We start from the raw sequence: 20,822 nt of genomic DNA, 5'->3' as shown, positions 1-20,822 counted from the left end.
GTAATTCGAGATTTGATATTCAATATTCAAGAGTTTGTTTCTTTAAAACAGTAATTTACAAATGTAAATTTTTAAGAAACAAAATATGTATTGACATATTGTACAGTTAGGTTGGCAGTGGAATCCGTCAGTCACATCGGTTATAATAATATAATTCTTGTCCAATTTGGCACAAATTTGATTACTATTCTCTTTCTGTTCTACGACCACTGAATCACACTGGGACCAAAAATTACTTGATCAAATTTTAGCAAAAAATCAAATGAATTCAAGTTTAAAGAAGAATCAGTGTTACGAATCCTTATGAAATTTTGTTGTTTCCATGTATGTGACTATATGCATGATCCGATATGTGTCTCAAGAGAATATGTATAATGTGTAATAGGGCATTCAATTGGCATTGCGATAATCATAGTGCAGAAATAGTCTTCTCTACTTGAATGCTAAATACTACATGCTAACATGATTATTATTGCTCTATAAAAAATTATTACCGAGAGGTCACTTAGGGCCTCCCGCAGTTCTTCACATCGATTGATATTTGTGACGTCAAAATTCATTATTCATCATTGTGACGTCATAATGCAGGTTCAACATGTCAAAGTGATGGTGCTTTTCTTTCAATTCATTTATTTTCTCTTTCAATCTTTTTTACATTTACAATGATAGTTCAATATACATATTTACAAAATATAATATATAAATCATTTCTATAATACAATAATACTATGAAACCGAAAGAGAAGGAGACCAACTAAAAAGCAGAGCTTGTAGGGTGAAGGCCCCCTTTCATAAATACATTTATGAATAAAAATAAGATAAAATAAAGAAATAAACAATACATATATACAATGAATAAAAAATAAACAAGAATGAAATAAATAAAAATAAAAATGAATGAATCAGTATACACTGTATACAGAAATCATAAAACGATTAAATATATATACTTTCTTTGAGAGAAAGTATGGTGTATCGTGACATTCAAGGGGCATTTCGATATTCTTGGGACCACTGCATGGTGCACAGTTACCCATCCACATTAGATCGACTTGCAAGCTATATCCGAATATGATTATTATTGCACTAAAAATTTTCAAAAGAAAATTACCCAGTGGTCACTTGGAACCTCCGGCGGTTCTCCACATCGATTGACATTTGTGACGTCATAATTCATCATTCATCATTGTGACGTCATTTTATTGGTTCAGAGTGAGGCTATTTTTCCATGTCCGAGAAATGCAATGACAGCATTGCAACATCACATGACACAAGCAATATTCTCGTCCTCAATTATTGTTCATACTTTCCATTGAATGGGTTGTGATTGCATCGGATTGGATCTATGTTTCATGTTATATCCCCTCCATGGGTGGCATATCATTGCAACAGCGCTGGTCAGCCGCTTCTCTACAACACAGAGCAATAGCATTCATTCCCTTTAGGCAATAATGACTACGACTCGATCGTTAATTTTGATATCGTTGTGACCCACGGTGTTATAATAATAGTTTGGATGAGGATTAAGGTGAACTAAATTATTTTGGAATAATTCTTTCAGAAATAAATTGAACAAGAAAATGGGTAAGGAATCTCAAGCATAAAAAGACACTGAAATTGGAAGTTCGATTACAGATTTATTTAAAAAAAAAGGTGTAAATATAACAATGCATGTAGTGGTTAGTTGTTTGAAAAATATATACATGTACACAGCTCTGTGCAACAATAACAATTATCCTGTTTTTATAATTTGAGTATTATTTAGGTAATAAAATTATGCTAAATACGCTCAGGCTGATACATTGACACGAGTTCAATCCCAAATCATGGAGAAAAAAAATTGAAGAAAAATAAAAAATCAATGGCAAATTTCTTTTATGAAATATTTGTATGGTATTTTTAGAATTTACGTCGTGACTCTTGGACTGGCATGACGAAAACGTAAACGAACGTAGACCATCTGTGTCGTTTGAAACAATAGAGGTATAGTAGGAACATTGGGAATCTGGGAGGGTGCTTCAGGATTCTTACGTCTTATTTTGGTGGGGGGGGGGTAAAGAAAATCTAATCTATTTTTTCAGAGGGTATTATGATGTGTCTAAAGACCATCGTTATGATGATTACACTGTGAATAAAGCGTACCTTTTAACAGCGTATTAATATTATTAGTCAAAATAATCATTGTGCTTCTATGTGCTCCTGACTTTCGAGATGAAAAAAAATCGTTATGGGGCCGAGTTGCTACATCTTTAAGAGTTCTCTCATAGGTAAAGTTGGGACCACCAGTTTACTTCTCTCTGTTTGAATAAAACAAAATATCATGACAATGTTATTGGACGCCATTAGCCAGCTAAACTCGGACGAAAAAGGGATGCGCCTCGACACCCCTGTTCCTTTGTTCCTTCTCTTCACCCCTCCGTACTGGTTCCTCCTTAGGCGTCCGTGACATTCTAAACTAGACTTCTCTGCTTGTTTTTCGAAAGGATATCTGACATGTGTTCATTTTGTATGTGAACGGAAAATCAGAGGTCTCGTTTCGTCCTGAGAGAGAACAAGTTTCTTGACATCAGTCGACAAATTCTCTTCTATCATCTCACCAGCCTTCATCCCCCGAGTTGTCTGTCGTTAACACAATTCTCTTTTCTTCTTTCAGTTATCTTTGAGTTTCGTATAATAATCGACGGATGAATATATATCAAACAACTTGTGTGTCTAAAGTATACGTGCCGAGTTCTTTTCTTAATCTTCTAATTCCGCAATTTGCACTAATCATTTTTTTTATTAATGATCATATTTGTTTTAAAATGGTTATGTTAATTATTAGATTATTTCGTTTAAACAGAGACATTTAAAGGTACAAATGCCTTTAGATGAAAAGAAAAATTCATTGATACACAAGCAAAAACAAAAGTAACGTACCAGAATTTGTTAGGTCAACTATTTTCATAGAGTTGATGAAATCATCGTGCAGTCATTCCGGCTGAAAAAAAAATTGATTGTATAGAACCACGGATGTGATTTGTTTTATCTGAGATTTCTTTTGTAAAATATTCCTTTTGTTTCTCTCTCTAGTCCTTTTTTTACATTTTTAAATTGCTTTTCTAGTTCAGAGTTTTATTCAGCATAATAAAGCACAAATGGAAATAATTATTAAACATCTCTTCCTAAAAGGCTTTTGAAATGGCCGTCTTTACACCAACAGATGGCACCATACCAAGTGAGCATAATAAAGTTAATGAGACTGGATGAACATTGAATGCCACAAAGAATGTATGGCAATCCTCAATGCAAAACAAGCAGTAGCAGTCCAATTAACGTTGAACTTTCTATATGGCACTGAGGCCATGTTACTAACACGCATTCATCCGAGCCTTAGAGTAGACAAACAACCCTAAGGAAAAACCCCACCAAGACATCCTCTCCAAAACAAAAATTGTTACTGTGTCATACTTTCCATTTTCATTTTTCCCCTTGCCTCCATTGCTCATCTGTTGCCATCATCCCAAGCCCACCGCAGCGGGGTTTATGAGAAAAACCCATCAACCCAGCGCGAGATCGCGCCGGGCGCTCCCCGGCGAAATCTGCCGAACCTTTCGCTGAAAATGACATTAAAAACCCCTGCCAAAATCTAATTTTCGGGGAGAGTCCATGTCGTGAATTTATTAAGTCAGCCAGCGGCAATGACTTTGATTTCTGTCGCGAGGAAGACAGGTTTAGTTAGAGCGAGACATGTTCAATACTATGTGACTACTATGAGATAAGCTGAACGATAGGAGATAAATTCATTGGGTTAGGCACTTTACAAATTGGAATTCGATAATAAGAGCTACAATGAATAATGACATTATGTATTCTTATGAAATCTAGCACGAAATGAACCAGGAAAAGGGGGCTGTAGTATACTTCAGGACTTGCGTGCGATTATAATAAAATAAAAAAAATTATTTCTGATACTGTTACTGTTTATGTGTTTAATGAGTATTAAGGCCCAGCTCGTCGTACCACGTGACCTGAAAAGTACAAAATTCATCCGACACCTATGACGATTATGAGTGACATACACCATGGGCCTTAACCTAACAAAACACCTGACACAAATGATTTAGAATTAAAATCATCATGGTCATAATGATTTTTATTGTGCAGTCAATGTTCTTTGGCAAAGTTGTTACGTGCTTGTTCTCACGTATATTACCTAGTTATATTATCCCGACCAGTTAAGGTTGAACCGAAATGGGGGCAAAGCCACGCCCTTAGGTGTACTTCAGACACCCCATAGAAGCTTCTTGAAGAGAAAATCATTATGTCAGCTTCAATATATCTGTGATGTAACAGTTGTACAAACATTTATTGAAATTGATCTAGTTCTGTTTGAAAGAGAATGTGGGTAAGTTTTCAAAATGTCAAGACTTGTCATCTTCTCCTAAAATGATATTGGCAAAAAATGAAAGCGTCAGGTAACGTTATGAGCAAAAATCTCATTTCACATTTTCAGCAGTCTTTTGACGAGCTTTGTTTATCGAAGAATCAAGCCGTTCGAGTTATATTCAATAAGAGAAAAAGAAAAAAGTCTGCTTTCTGATTTTAATATGTTTAAGGGTGATTACTATTCCTTTCAAATTTCCCCGTCCACTGATGTCTGCCGAATATCTTAACTTCTTGTTGGATCTTCCATCATCATTGCTGATCAGTATTATTTGAGATGATAATAATAATAATAAAATGATGACAGTCATGATGATCACCACTATTATCTTCTTACAAAAAAATACACAACCACTGTCGTCATTGCAATTAGTATCATTATCACAATGCATCGACAAAAAATTGGGGTTATTTCATATATCTTATATCTTTCCTTCTTTATTCACAAAACCAGCTTATTCAATGGATGATATCGATTTCAAGACGATAGACCTACAGCGTCGGACAAGTCGAAAACATCTCTACATAATCATGACAAAATTGTCAAGGCATGTTTCGAAACTTTGTATAATCTATCTAAACAAAGATGAAGTCCCTTCAAGAATACGACACTAAACATGCTTGAAGAATTGTCCGTTTCATAAAGATATGCAACTATGGCAACTTTGGCATCATATTGCACCTACCATGGTTACAGGGCTCAGCAGCCAATCACAATCAAGTAATCCATGGTAGGTAGAATAAAAATAACCATATATATCATTGTGAAACAGACCCCAGAAGTTGAATATGCATGTTATGCCACATTAGCTTGACAAAGTACTTTTGAGATAAAATTACTTTCATTAGCGAATCTAGTAATATTTGACGGGAACCTGCGTCATTTGACTGATGAATTACAACTTGAATTCACAGATGGACCCCCTTAATTGCACAGTCTCTTATTAAATCTGACAGTAAAGATGAATTCACAGATGGACCCCCTTAATTGAAGAGTCTCTTATTAAATCCGACAGTAAATATTGTCTCTTTTGAATGTGAAACTAGTGTCTCAATATTCACCTTCTATTGGTTACATCTTATGTCAACACCAACTTGCGCGGGCTTGATAAGTCTGTTTCAGGCAGATGCCAACATTTTAATAGACCGATGAAAGGAACTCACTTTTGATGGTAGCTTTTATCACCAAGATGTCTCGAAAGAAGACTGCTTAAAGATAGTTCAGATAAAATGATCCAATATCTTAATTTTAAAGAACATTAATTGCTTTACAGATTTATTCCTTGGTGCATTATTATCTGTACACAACTTGCTGAGCTGTAGATATTGTCCTGCTGCCCCGTTGCGTGGCGCCCGTCTCCTTATCTCATCTCGTGATATGTAAAAATAGACCAATCAGTGGACGTTGTTGAATAATTTTTACTGCATGAGGGTATCTGTGATCTATTAACAGTGGGCATGTGATCTTACCAATATTTCATAACGTGTATGTCGACAGAACACAGGAGTACACACACACCCACACACCTTCATCGACACAAACATACATTCTCACAAATATAAAGAAATTAAAAAAAACTGAGAATCAATCACGTAAGTACATATACACAGATACAAATAAAGAAAAAAATTCAAAGTGTGTTTTAATTTAATGTGTCATACACATTATGCATTGTAAAAGTGACGATCACAATTATCGAACCATGACTTTAACTAATGAAAAAGAAAAAAAAACTGTTTACCGGGTGTTTCAATTTTATTCAACGAATTAGTTTACGCATCTATACCTGCTACATTAAAGAGGAAGTTTTTTAAGTTGATGAAATATTTCATATTGACTGTTCTTTGGCATATGGGAATGGTTTCTGAAAGGGGGCAAGCAAATTTAACGCCTCGTCATCTTCGGTTGCGAAAATAGTTTCTTGGACATTCAGAGCTTATTACCCTCGACACATCTCGAGACATGCCACGACTGGCAAGATGGCCCTTTAAAACGTTTCAATTTCATTCTGACATCGTAGGAAGTGAAAAGCAATTTGTACACTGTAGCAAACTCCTATTCACCTGTTGTACTCAATCACTCTTTTCTCTCACAGAAAGCTCTTTGCCTTTTTTTCATCGATCCTATGTCGTGTGTGAGGGTGAGTGGGTGTGTATATGACAATAAAAAAGAGAAAAAAAGGGAGAAGCTGGGATAAGGAGAGAGAGATGGGAATAGAGAGAATAGGAGGAACGCAGAGGAAAGTCTTGAAAAGAGGTTGCTAGGGGAAAAAAGTTAGAAGAGGATGGAAGGATGCGGGCGACCACCCCTAGCGATGGAGGAATGTGACGGGGCAGCTTCCCCGGAGAACAGCGGCCTGGGTTGCGGTAATTGAGTCGCAAAAGAAGACAGATAGAGAGCCGCGCTGAAAGAGTCCGTTACACGGTTCTTAACGAGCAGGTCATTTTGTTTGGCAGGGAAATTGTTACGCAGATCGTCACCTTAAAGTCGATTCATCATGGTTATTGTGATGAATGAAACAAAGAAAAATAGGGAGAAGGAACTTAATCCTTCATGGTATGGGGAAACATCCTTGCATGGTGACTGGGTGTGAGTGGCCATAGTGGGAGTGTTTGTGTGTGTGAGGATGTGTGTGAATTTACAGATGTTTATATATCCGAGTAATACGTCTGGGACCGACCTTTAACACGCCATCCGAAAGACGTGACCACGGGGCTCGAACCTCGAACCCCTTAAACATCACAATTCGAAAGACGTAGCAAGGGCTCGAAACTCGAACCTCTCTACAGATGTTGTTGAAAAGATGATTTTTTCGATGACAAGTTCTTTGAGAGTCGGCCAAAGTTTATTGTTTGCCCGCGCGGTCGATGTCCAAATGTTTAGGAGTTGGGGAGGATGACGAAGGGGAATATTGAAGTATTTCGCAAAATCTTGGCATCCTTTGGGAGAGTCGCTCCATGCAATGACATAGCAACCACAACACTCTATCCCTTCTACACCTCTTTTCTCATCGACTTTGTGGTTAGGAGCGAACTGTGACTGAAATATATCCATTACTTTGACCTCATTTTGCGTTAGAGGGACCGCTTTACACCTGAAAACTGTTTATTATCCTATACCCATGCTTCTGAATGAGGGATTGTCAATATTTTCACATAATTCACGAATAATCATGATACTTATAACAATTTTATGGGTGCATGTTGTGCTACTATGCGCCTTTTGGTCTGAAAGCACCTAGGTGCATGCTGGGTTACTTTGCACCTGTATGGTCTAGGAGCAGAATAAAAGATCATTGATTTGTTCGATAATCATGAGATGAAATGTGTTTTTCAAAACTAAAGCATACACAATCTGAAAGTCATATCTTTATAATGGAATGTTCATATACTTTGAAATATTCCGTTCAATATCATAGAACATGTAGAAAAAAAGATCAATGATATTTCATGTCTCGTTTTCTTCTTCAAATGAAGAAACATCAATACCATAAAGAGATGACGATAGATGTCACAGAGTACGTTAACGCGTCACATATGTCTCTGATTCAAAGACGTTTGGGTTGAAATTTAGAGGAACAATCCTTTGCCGCTTAACCTATGCTGACACCCTTCATTCGACCCTCTTGTTCCACAAAGTGGGGTTTAAGGAGGGCTTGTCGGACTTGATTCCTTCTCCACCTAAGCTACTCTCTTCAGTCATCGCCATCACCAATGAAAAAGCACAGTGCTCGCGCCGTAACCCCGTATAAAACGGAAAAGGAGTCCACTCTGGCGCCTTGCCGTCTGCTGCGGGCTCCCGCCGGGATTCCAAATCAAGAAGAAACAGAAGAATTAGATGGATAAGAAGGTGGAAGGTAGCAAATCTTAGGGAATCTTGCTTCTTTGGTCGAGAAAAAGGTTGCTGGCGATCGATAGGGGGTCGTGAATTTATTTGATAGGATTTTCGGCAATCTTAGTTACCACCGGAAAACAATTAGCTCAACGCTTCAGACCAAATATTATTTTCACGCCTTTGAGGGTTCAATGTTTTTCCCCCTTATTCTATATGTTTGCCTTCACTTTGCTCTTGACATTCATAGAAGAGGGGGAGGATTGTCGATAAAACCCTGAAAGAGTGGAGCGCGTTCAGTTCATGGTCAAACGTCTTCAGGCAGTACCGACCTATCTTCGTCACCCATTCGTCAACACGCCGGTATCGTACGCCTTGGTCGTTACCGTTCAAAAACCATTCCGAAATTCTGGGTGTTATCCCGCTTAATCTCAACGAATCCTAAGGACCTACTACGCGTTGGTCCACGTTAAGACTGGACGCATTTGAGAAACCATTTCGCAATTGGAAAGAGATAATGTGACACTTTAGCCAGGATAGGTTTTCGTGAGCATGACTCATGCAAAAATGTTTTGATATGGACGAAACTTGTGAAGGTGTTATAATATATCCTGTCAGTCGCAGCTGTCGAAAACGTATCCTTAGTAAGGAATGTCTATTCTACGTGTTCAAAACATCTGCTTGTATGACAAAAAAATATTTCAAAAAAGTTTTATCTAGTTATATACTTTATTTTTATTAGCTTAAACTAAAGTTTCCCTCAGCTGTCATACAATTTAACAACGAAAAATTGTCAGGATTAAAACCATCTCTGAATCTTGAAAGGGAGAGAAGGGGGTAGAAGATTACCGTGTTTAATGTCCAATAATGTCATTCATATTTTTAAAGCCCAAATAGGACCAATATTTGCAAGACTGAGTTAGGGATATTCGTTTACCACATAGATATCCTAAGTCACCATGCTAAACACCTTGCAAACCTGTAAAAACTTTCAAAAGAGAGATTCACTTGTAAAGGATTTGGTGGTGATCGGAAAAAAGTATTACCATTAAGGAGGAATGTGTTGATTTTTTTGGCAAGCAATTATAAAATATTTATAACTCTAAAAACGGACGTCATTTCTATATTTTGGGGTATTTATCTTTTCAAGAGGGTTCACGCGGATCCCTCGTTTGTATGACCATGCAATGCACTTTTACTCCGTCTAAAATATCCGATGAAACTCGGAAATGTTCAACCACATTTACAAATGACATAAAAAACATTTTAATGTGTTTCCTCTCTTGTGCGTTTGTGACTTTTGTTGAACCCGGAGGCAAATGGAATTCACCCGTTTCCCAATTACCTGCTCAATTTAAGCTGCTGAAGTATGCATGTACGACTCATCGAGAGGAGACTGTGAAACACAGGAACGACAGAGAAACCGAAAAGGGAAACAGTGTTTTAACTGTCAACACCGATTAATAATCTGAATTCAGAGAGACCATTTTGATAGTGTTTCAGATTTGATGAGTAGGCGGAAAAGTAAAAATTAACAGATTTGATGTGGATATGATAAAATTCGAACGTAATTATACTGCTTATGTATAGAAATCCCCATTGTTCTCTGAAATGACGAACTAAGACATAAACACGGCACTTTCGAAAGTTAGTACTCTGTATTACATTTTAAACCTCAGTCGTAACCCTAAACGTTAGTGTCTTGATGAACATGCAAGCATTTGAATACCTCTTATGGACCTCATGTGTCCTAGCAACATACGCAGAGAAGGAATACATCAACGCGCATGGGGCTTGGGGAAATAAATAGAGCATGGTATACCCCTAATCCGTCTTCGAGGACACCGTAGACAAAGCGGAGCGAGTGGGGAAAACTTCAGTCGAAAAGTTTGTTTACTATTTGGCGGCTAACTTCAGTGTCAAAAGATGGGGAGGGGGAAACGGAAAGACGGGTTAATGTCCCAAAGGAGATGAAGCCTTCTTGAATAAAGAAAGATAAGAAGAGGTAAAATTCTAGAATATAAATTGAACAGAGAGGAGGAGGAACGGAACGAATAAATGATAAAAATGGTATGGATGATCAGACGATTCATTACACGAGATCATGTAATTTTTAAAACAAGAGTTAATGAAAGTCAAAGGCAGTTTATACTGTCTACCCCATGCCTCGTTCTGATATATCATTCAGAGATTTCTTCTTCTTTTCTCTCACCACATTCTTTATAGTGTTATTCTTCTCGTTCAGATATTCTGTTTTCCGACCCTATTTCCATCTTTTCTCGAAATAACTTCATGTTTCCCCCAAGAACATCTCCCTAGTGCTTCATAATCTTATCGCACACTTAATCTATGTTGTCGAAAATTATAGAACGGAACTAAACTTGCTGCTCATTTATGTCAATACAATTAAGTCATGATTTTATCACGCATGAAGAAGACTTTTGTATATCCTCTGACTGCAAGTCTCATATAAACACGATTTCAATCAAAATAAATTTTAAAAAGCGGTATGACGAAAAAATAAAATGTCCAAATCAAATAGGTAGCATTTTTATGCGAGCATGATTATTATTTACAAATCATAATTAGCTTCTCAATTTCCATATGATTATCATATTTACAGGGAAAAGGGATATTGCGTAGCACTAATGACGATCAATGACCTAAGGAAATACCATTCATCAATAAACAAAAATCATTTTCAAAAGTTCGTGTCTCTCGAATTGCAAATGATCTTTTTAAAGATTCTTCTTCCTCTGATATTGTTGACCAAAGAATTTTTTCATTCTACACACGGAACATGTTCAAAGTTTACGAGCACCTTAATATCCCACAAGAAGTTGCCCTCTTTTTCTTAAAATCCTACCAATCTCATTGATTAGTGGTTGAATCTCTTTGTTCGTGAAAAAGTGGAGTTTATTGAGACATCTTGTTCTGCCAAACAGAGCCAGAGTCAATGTATAGTCCATGCACGCATGCCTGAACGCATTCGGAGAATAACGCCATCGACGTTCAAAAACACGTACGTGTGAAAATCGGTCCAACTGTCCAAACCAACGTATCTATTGATTTGATTAAATCCTTTCATAATCATCCACATTTTTGACACTTCAATATCGCTTTTGACTATTTATATTACCCGCTTTAAATACTATTGACTGATTGAATAGAAGTTAACACAATTGGTGAGTAAAGAATTGCATATTGCCCGCGCGTTCGGGTATTCCGCAACCCGCAAAGAAATTCGATTGCTCTTAATGCATAATTCACTACTTAATATCCTTAAGCTCCGTTAAGCTGCTATTGATACCTGTAACTCTTGTCTGTCCAATGTCATCTCGAATGACTAACGGGGAGGGAATCTCTTAACCCGCTTTTTGGAGGTTATAATCTTGAGTATGGATTGTTAAAGTGTCACGGTGAAAGGCAAGTCTCAATGACTCACCCCTCTTTGACCCGGAAGTAGTATCTTCCTGTAACCCATGCTCATCAAGATGGTGTCAGCATAACCATCACCACGCCTTTGTCGCAGAATGATGAAAGCAATCATGTCAAAAAATGCTCGGTCATTGATGAAGTCACGTGACTGTTCGAGATTTCAAGGTTCAGCATGCAACGAAAGATTATTTGAAATGCTTATCGTATTAATTTATTTATCACCTCACTTTCGTCACATGCATTTCTCAATTTAAATTTATATTCAGTTTTGTTTGGATTTTATGGATGGAAATGAAATGAACGGTTCTTTTCGATTTTCCTTCGTTTTTGGTTTATACATCGACAAAAAGGATTAAAATCATATAAAGATAGCGCAAATACCTTTGTCGGATTTTTTCACCATTTTTGTATGAAATATGAACTTATTATAAAAAAGAATTACGAACTTTGTTGGCAACATTTTATAGAACAGTATGGGCTTGTCAAAACAGCACCGAAGAGATAAAATAAAGAAATAACATTGAAATAATGAATATCAAATAAAAGAGACGTATTAATTCGATTTTCGATTGATACAGTAATTTTGACTTTCTCTCTTTCTTTTCTGAACAGGTTGTCGAGAAACTGCGTTCATCTACTCAATAACCAGCGCAGCAGTGACGCACTCGGTGGCCAGATCGTGTAGTGAAGGAACAATCGAATCTTGCACGTGTGATTACAAGTACCGCGGTGACAGTGGAAATGACTGGGAATGGGGCGGTTGCAGTGACAACGTCGACTTCGGCCACCGATTCGGCAAGAAGTTCGTGGACTCGGGCGAAAAAGGACGAGATCTCAGACACGCTATGAACTTACATAATAATGAAGCAGGGAGAAAAGTAAGAATATATTTATTTCTGTCGATGCTCGATAGCATTGGACTACACGATTTAGAATGAAGCGCGATTGATTAAATCTAAGTCCTCCCGTGCAGTCCAAAATATAATCACTGGTAACACTAGTGAGTTAATGACATCCTTGTCTAACGCCAATTTATTAGTATTGGAAATTTTTAAGTAGAAAATAGCATATGTTCCCTTGGCCATTGAATTTAATATATTGAAGTCAAACTTTTTCTTGTTGAGTAGTTTAAAAAACTAATACAGATTATAACAAACTACATAGCTAGTAAAAAGGTAATGTAGGCTTCAATGTTGACTATCATGACTGCACTTATGTCAACATCAGGGTAACAAAAGTCAATGAAAAAACATAGGAGGTCGTTACTTATGTACTCTTATGACTTGGTGCTCATACCGTACAGAGCATTTTTTTATTATTATTTTACTGCCTCGTTCGTCTTGCTCGGGTGTCGGTCAGAGGGGAAGGAAATTAAAATCTTGAAACTTTTCTCATGAAATGGGAGGCAATTTGGCAAAATAAGAAAAAGAGAAACACGGATAACTTTATATAAAAGCAAACCCGTATTCCAAATTGACGGTGTTTACTAAGCGGCTATTGAGAAATGAAATGGGCTAAGTGACTAAAGCGAATGGGACCGCTTTTAAAACGAAAACGCTCTTAAAACGGTGCTTCTTTTCACCAGTTTCGACTTGAAGAGATCGTAAAATCTCTCTGAAGTCTGAGAGGATGCCGCCTTAGCTTTCTGAATGGTGGTCTATAGTTGAAATGATTGGAACCGCATGCCGAGTGTTTCTTTATGGCTCTCGACCATCTTCACAACCTCTACTTTCATTATTGGGTTGGTTTTCTATTAAATGTCATTTTAAGAAATGTCATGATCTCACAATCATTACTAATTATACAACCTAATATTAAGTTTTAGACCTTCGTTTAACATAGTAAAGGGTGTAAAAAAAACACGTATAGGATCCACGAGAGGGGTAGAATAGGGACAAAATCTAATGAAATTGGTGGAATATAAATTGACTATTTCAGGGAATGAGAGCCTGAGTAACTTTTAATACCCATTTCAAGAGTCACATGAAATGTCATGACGATAAGAAGTAGTGATCGTGAAAGATTTTGGATATTACAACATGTTTAAGGATCCAGTGTTGGTTTCAATGTTGAATTGCTCTAGAATTGGGAATGATTAAAACAAAAACTATTACTTTTTGAAGTTCAATATTCACACATTATTATTGTTATTCCCCCCCCTTTTTTTACTTTAGACCGTTTCCAGTGAGATGCGTCGAGAATGTAAATGCCACGGGATGTCTGGCAGTTGTACCATAGAGACGTGTTGGATGAGATTACCGACCTTTAGAACGGTGGGAGAACTAATCAAGGACCGTTTCGACGGCGCCTCACGAGTTACGATGAGAAACGACGGCAATCCAAGCGATCGCGAAACCGAATCCAGCTTCGTGCCTTACAACCCATCTCATAAGCAACCTTCTTCACGAGATCTGGTGTATTTTGAAAACTCGCCTGATTTTTGCGAGCCGAATCACAAGTTCGGCACCCCAGGAACGAGAGGGCGGGAATGCAACGCCACGTCATTGGGCGTGGATGGATGCGATCTTTTGTGCTGTCAAAGAGGTTCGACAACAACTGAAATCAAAGTAAAAGAAAGATGTAGTTGCACCTTTCACTGGTGCTGTAAAGTTAAATGCGAGGAGTGTACGTCGTATCGGAACGTGCATAGATGTTTGTAGTCAAGGTAACCATGTCTGGTTCCCATGTAGGTGAACCAGGCGTGATGATGAACTTGGTTAATGACTGAACAGAGGTGCATTACGAAATCTTGATTTTATTTTCTTTAATGCGACGGCACTTCAAATCATAGACTCGGAAGACTTCGAAGTGGATCTCAATTTCTAGTTGGACAGGTCATTATTATGATTTCAATTATCAGCGAATATTTACTGTCCATTTAAAGCCTGAAATACCTGATTGTGAATAAAAACCATGGGAGTTTGTTCTTTAAGAACTTTTTGATAAACGGGCATTTGAAGTGTGTGCCAAACAACTGGACTCTGCTGATATTGTTTGACAATACCACGTAAGAGTTCTGGTGTATCGTAACAGGTGATTGGCTGTGAGACAGTATCATGTGACATTTTGTCTAAGCCAATCAAAGGGTGGCGTTTGCAAGTGGATGGCGCCATCGTATTCAATAGCACCACTCTTTCATGTCTTTTAATATGACCTGCTGTGAATTCAATTGTGACGCTAATAGTATATAATTGCATGACAATGTATCTAAGATAGTTATTATTTATGATGAATGTTTTCATACTTGCATTGCTTCCTTGTTTGTGTTTATATGTGTATAAAGTGATTACCACAGAGAAATGTGGAAAGGAAAATGGTTCATGTATAACGATTTATGTGGTACTACAGTACTATTGATAAAAAGAGTAAATTCAGAGAAGTCTTAGATTACTGTACGGAAATTTCTCTTATCAAAGGAAAACAAGAAATTGATCGATGTAGAAAGCTTATCAACAGATTAAAAATGAAAAAAGACAGCCTTTTCCACTTATTGGTGATACAAAATATTGTTTCTTAGAAACTTAATGAAGAACATGTTTGTTTTCATTTACCATGTTGGCATTATTTCACTTTCAATAACAGTGAAATCATTTAATCTGGGTGTAATGTATCTTAAAACTCTTAAAACGTAAAACTCAGTCTTCAGATCTCGAAAGATATAATACTATACAATATCGTATAAAAAAATGGTATAAATTATTATGTACAACGCTTTAGCCAAATTTTTTCCCCACTAAAAACCATTTTTGTTGTGTTATATCGCGACGTGTGCTATGTATGATGTAAAGAACAGTATTATCATGACTTATTTGATCATCATTTTTGGTGCTGATAGTAGATAGTTGAACAGATTATCAATTCATTGCCAAACATTTTCCATTTTATGCCGACATGAAATGGTTCATACGAAATCTACGAAAAAAAAACATTGCTTTGTTAAACTTTTAAACTATGTGCATTGTCGGGGTATATCGGGCTATCAGAAGACACTGAAACCCTGAAACAATCCGATCATTGTAGGAGATGTTGCTTGGTCATAGTTACCATGGTTACATAGAATTGATCGGAGAAACCACTCAAGACTCGATTGACAGCAGGAAGGGACACGGTGAAATTCAAAAGGATTTCATTTATCCATCATGATAGTAGTAGATCAAATGGATTTGAAAAACAAACAACTTTTATGCTTCTTTTTCAACATTTTGAAGTCATTAAGATAGTTTTGATACTTACAATCATCATACTGTAATAAACCTTGATTTCGCTTTTCTGTCTCAAGAAATCCATGATGATGGCGGGACTTCAGTAGCTCACCTTGCTCTCCTCCTGAAAAACAGTAATTTCTAATGTTAATCAATAAATGCAACAACAAAGTGTTAACTACTCTCAATTTGTCCGATTAATATACGATGTACGTCTTAATTTATTGGAACGAAGTTGATAAATCCACTATTTCTTGAAAGAAAATCTCATTTGGTGAATAATCTGTAATGTCAGATGTAAAATTTTGAAAGAGGAAGTATAGTAAGGCATGATTTGTTTGGGGACTTTACAGAACTGCTCACATCACATTCAAAGAATAGCTAACAAAATTGGATTTTCCGTTTAGTATATGACTTGAGGTGGATCCAGAAGATCCCGCAAAAACTGAGACACACAAACAACTGGGAATTGTTTTATTATCATATTGCGCCCCCCCCCCCCCCCGACCTACATTGGACAGATTTTTTTCTTCATATTTCTGATTGGCTAAAGAAATAAAAAGACAAAAGTATCACCAAAAATGAAATATTTTTTCAGAAGAAATATGGACAAAGTACTACTCTGGCAAGGGGCACAATAAAATTGGACGAGTTCCTGTCATCTGAGCCCCCCTCCCTCCCCCATTTACTCCTGGGCCGGCGCCAGCTCGTGATAGGTTTCTCTTTATTACGTGTGGCCTGACATGAATTTATGCTGCAAAATATTAGTCTGCATCCGTAACATTTAATCTTGTTCATCTACACAGTTCCCTAGATCAGAATATATTATCCTAAAATTGAATTAGATATAAAGCTTAGAGTGTCGGGCAGATGTTAAGATAAGTATCAAGTTATTATTCACAAAACTTACATCTTGATGGCATTTGATCGATATGACAAGATATCGCTCAACTATTGATATGAATTTGATTCGTTATTCAGAAGTATTTTTGTCAAAATTTATTTAACAGTATTCAATATTTCCCATGTATTGACTTTAGGCAAGCCAAAATATGAAATAATTATCGTTATTAAACCTGATTCTTTTTAAAATGTATTCGAATTGTGATTATTTTGTATTGCATATGTATATAGTTCACACAAGGCTGATAAGTAAAAGTTGAATATATATTTTCGTAAAGAGTTCTTTTTATATTTGTCGTATTATTTGTCAACGTTCGTTTTGGCATCGAAACGGAAACAAATGTGAAAAATGATAAAAAAAAATAAACGTACTGTGTGCAAGTTAATGAAACAATGAAAATAAGTGCTGAAAATATTGTAAATATTTGTATGAAAAAAGAAACCACTTGCCGGTTTGTGAAGCATTAAATATGCGATTGAATACTAACAAAAATTATTTTGTATTGTATGATTTCTTAAGATTAGATCGATCGAAAAGAAAGGATTATATTCAAATGTTTATTATTACACTGTTGAAAATAACTTAAACAACGCAGTTTACTATGTGAATCGTACAGTAGTTTTTTAAACAGTTTAAAATCTTAAGCAACCATAGTATTGATAATTTAATATTTTTGTTGTTTAAGAGTTTAAACACTTGTTTTAAAGGTATAAAACGTTTAAAATAACTACTGTGCGATTCACATAGTAAACAGCGTTGCTTAAATTATTTTTTAACAGTGTAAGAGAGAAAAGGTAATTCAAGGAATTGAAAGATCGGGTGACAGAAACTGAGAGCAAGACATTAAAGAAGGAATAAAATTGAAAGTAAGAAAGAGAACTGAAGAAAGCATAATATAGAGGGACGAAAGTTGTGATTACTAGATCTTGCCAACTTGTATTGCTGAGAGAGAAAGTATACAAACTGCATATCAAACACAACGATTGGATATCATTGAAAATTATCTAGTACAGAAAGAGAAAATCGACAGAGAGAGAGATAGGGAGAGACAGAGGGAGAAATAGAGAGACGAAATGAATAAGGAAGATAAAGAGAAAGAAGTCCCCAAATATAAGGGAGGACTAGAAATCAGAACGAATGAATCATGGAAGGACAAAAAAGAACACTCTAACATCAGAGAGTAAATTTTACCCAATATTGGGTAGAAAGGGAACATGCATGTTCGTTGAGTAATTTTTATCCTCCAATATCGGGCAAAGTGCACGTTTGAAGGGTAAAATTTACAAAATATTTGGTTTCTTTTTACCCAACAAACATGAATTTTCCCATTTTACCCAATATTGGGTAAACCTTTTTTAGAGTGTAGTAGTTGGTCTAATTTTCAGAATTTCGCACACCACTTGGACTAAAGCGATTTTTTTTAGGTGTCCAAACATGGACCCTACGGTCTAACCGTCCCTCGTTCGTTTGCTCTGTCATTTAGATTAATGACCAGGTCTACCCAGTGGTGTAACTACGGGGGGGGCATGGGGGCACGTGCCCCCCCCCCCAATCGGCTGACACCAAAAAAAAAAAACGGGGAAAAGGAGAAAAAGAGGGAGAAAGGAAGATAAACGTAGTGGGAAAAATGTATTATTGTTCATTATAATGTCATATTATATCGTAATTATGTTATGTTATATAACATAAGAAACATTTTTTCATAACTTTACGAAACATAATTTGCTCAGGGCCTATGTCTTCATTGTTCCTGGTGCTCGCATTGTCTGTTTAACGAGATATAGAACCCTGTTATACTAAATCCTCCCGTTTTCAAGTGAATATACAGCATACTGCCAAATATATTTCCTCGCACTTCGAGTTATTATTGTTTTATGTACAATAGTATGCTTCTTTTTCATGACTACTCAAAGTGATTGCCCTATTTTAAGGTCTTAATATTAAAACATTTCCTTCGCAGTAGTGGATTGGTGAAATATGTCTGCTCTCCATGAATTCCTAGAATCAGTCCTTAAAATGTCCCTTTTCTGGTCTGAATATCAAAAATTTTCAGCTCGCGCTTCGCGCTAGCATCATATGGTAAGTGAACTACGTATGGTCTTTGTGAATTCCTACAAACAATGCCCCTCTTCGGGTCTGAATTTCCTAAATTTTCAGCTCGCGCTTCGCGCTCGCAAGATTTGATTAGTGAGATGGGTATGTTAATCATGATTACAAGTGCATTATGTGCATGTTTATATGTAATTCTAACAAAATCAGCAAGCGCTTATTGGCACTCGCATTAGATGACTATGGTGAGATGTGTATACTCTTAATGGATTCCTAAAATCTAGTCCTTAAAATCTTCCTGTTTGGGGTCAATATTTACATAAATTTCAGCTCGCGCTTCGCGCTCGCATTATTTAGTGAGACAGGTACGTATCATGATTACAAAAGATTAATTATAGTGTCCCTTTTTAGGTCTGAATATCAAAAATTTTAAGCTCGCGCTTCGCGCTCGCATTATTTGACCAATGAAATACATATCCGTTTAATGGCACTGTCCTTAAAGTGACTCTATTAGGTCAGTATACCTGGCAACTGAGCGCGCTTCGCGCGCTCACTAGTGACTCAAAATTTTTGCTGGTGCCCCCCCAATGCCATGGCCCACGGTACGCCACTGGGTCTACCCATATGTCTACTTACTTTTTGCACTTAATCAAACTTAGTTGCGAAACAGTTACAAAGTGTGTGTATAAACCCAAATAAGAATTGGACGAAAAGGTATACATGTACAAGAAAATGAGCCAAGTGGTTATTCGAACAAACTGATAGTGGATGTGGATTAAGTAACAATTACCGAAATTGAAGGGGAATTAAGGGAATGATCCGGGAGGGGGTGGGATATAATAGGATAAGACATGAGACACATAAATGCCATCGAACACCTTACGATGACCCGATGTGGGATAAATCGTCGTAGACTTTGATGCTAATATTGAATAATGAAATACATTTTTGTGTAATGTTCAAAATCATCGTATATACGAATACCTTTGTTCAAATTTGTGACTATGCTATCATCCTTATTAGAATAAACAGCGAATTTAATATCTAGTCGTAATACGGTTGGCTACGATTTGAAACTAATTTGGACTTTACTCCAAAGTGAAGGCTTGCAATCAGCCAAAATTTATATATTGATATCCTTTCAGTTAATTTGATCCTTAAATTAAAAGAGACTTTTGTTCACCTTTTTTTCGAAAATGAGCAAAATGCGAATTGTTTCAAATTCGGATGGTGTTAAGGTGTGCTGTTGCCTTATATACTGACTGCGAGGCGGTGTGTTATATTCCTGTAAAAAGTTTTCAAATTACTTTGGAGATGTGAAAGTATACATGAAAGTCAATTTTGAAATACTAATAGAGCTTCATCGTTTCATTCAATATGTTAGTTTCCTTTGAACAAGAAGGCATAAAAAACAATTATAGTGAATACTACAAACCCAATATTTTTTCAAATTAATTTGCTCTCTACTTTTTTCATCTAAAATGTGTTATTTCTGTCAAAATTCTCAAATTCATTTCCACAAATCGAGTAAATTGAAATATTATATACAATCCAAATAAAACAACTAATAGAAAATCAAAATATAAAAAACAAATAATAGGCCTATCGACGAGTCCACTTTTCTCATAAATATTCAAATATCGTCACATCCTTATAAAAGTCTTTTGTTGTGCAGGTCAATTTAAAAAGTTGCGGTCATAAAAAAAACATTGTAACTCGTATTGCTGTTGCAGTACAAAATTTCAAATCACTCTGCATTAAACTTAAAAATAATCTTGTCTACTCTTTTTAAAAGTCACTATCCATAAACCTTATATAACCCATGATTTGTATTTATGCCTTTTCTAGGATATTGTGTCTCATTTTTTTATCTCCTGATTTTATTTTCTCCGTGTCTCGGAACAGCCCTGGATTGCAGCCAAGCAGGCATCGCACTCCATAATGAATCATAGCAATGGCGGCGATGGAAGGC

General features: G+C 36.4%; 1 protein-coding gene across 1 annotated transcript in view; it reads left to right on the top strand.

Annotated features, from left to right (window-relative positions):
* LOC121424114 (protein Wnt-1) overlaps window positions 1-16,993 on the top strand; it is a 38,329-nt gene extending 21,336 nt beyond the window's left edge. Inside the window, exons 3-4 of the mRNA XM_041619716.1 lie at window positions 12,308-12,573; window positions 13,870-16,993. Coding sequence (XP_041475650.1) covers window positions 12,308-12,573; window positions 13,870-14,355 — 752 coding nt within the window. The 3' untranslated portion in view covers window positions 14,356-16,993. The remainder of the gene's footprint in view (window positions 1-12,307; window positions 12,574-13,869) is intronic.
* The last annotated feature ends 3,829 nt before the right edge of the window (window positions 16,994-20,822 follow it).

Source organism: Lytechinus variegatus, chromosome 1, assembly GCF_018143015.1.
Source record: "Lytechinus variegatus isolate NC3 chromosome 1, Lvar_3.0, whole genome shotgun sequence".
Taxonomy (NCBI): domain Eukaryota; kingdom Metazoa; phylum Echinodermata; class Echinoidea; order Temnopleuroida; family Toxopneustidae; genus Lytechinus; species Lytechinus variegatus.
Note: the sequence above shows the minus strand (reverse complement) of the source record. Positions and strands in the feature narration are given on the sequence as shown.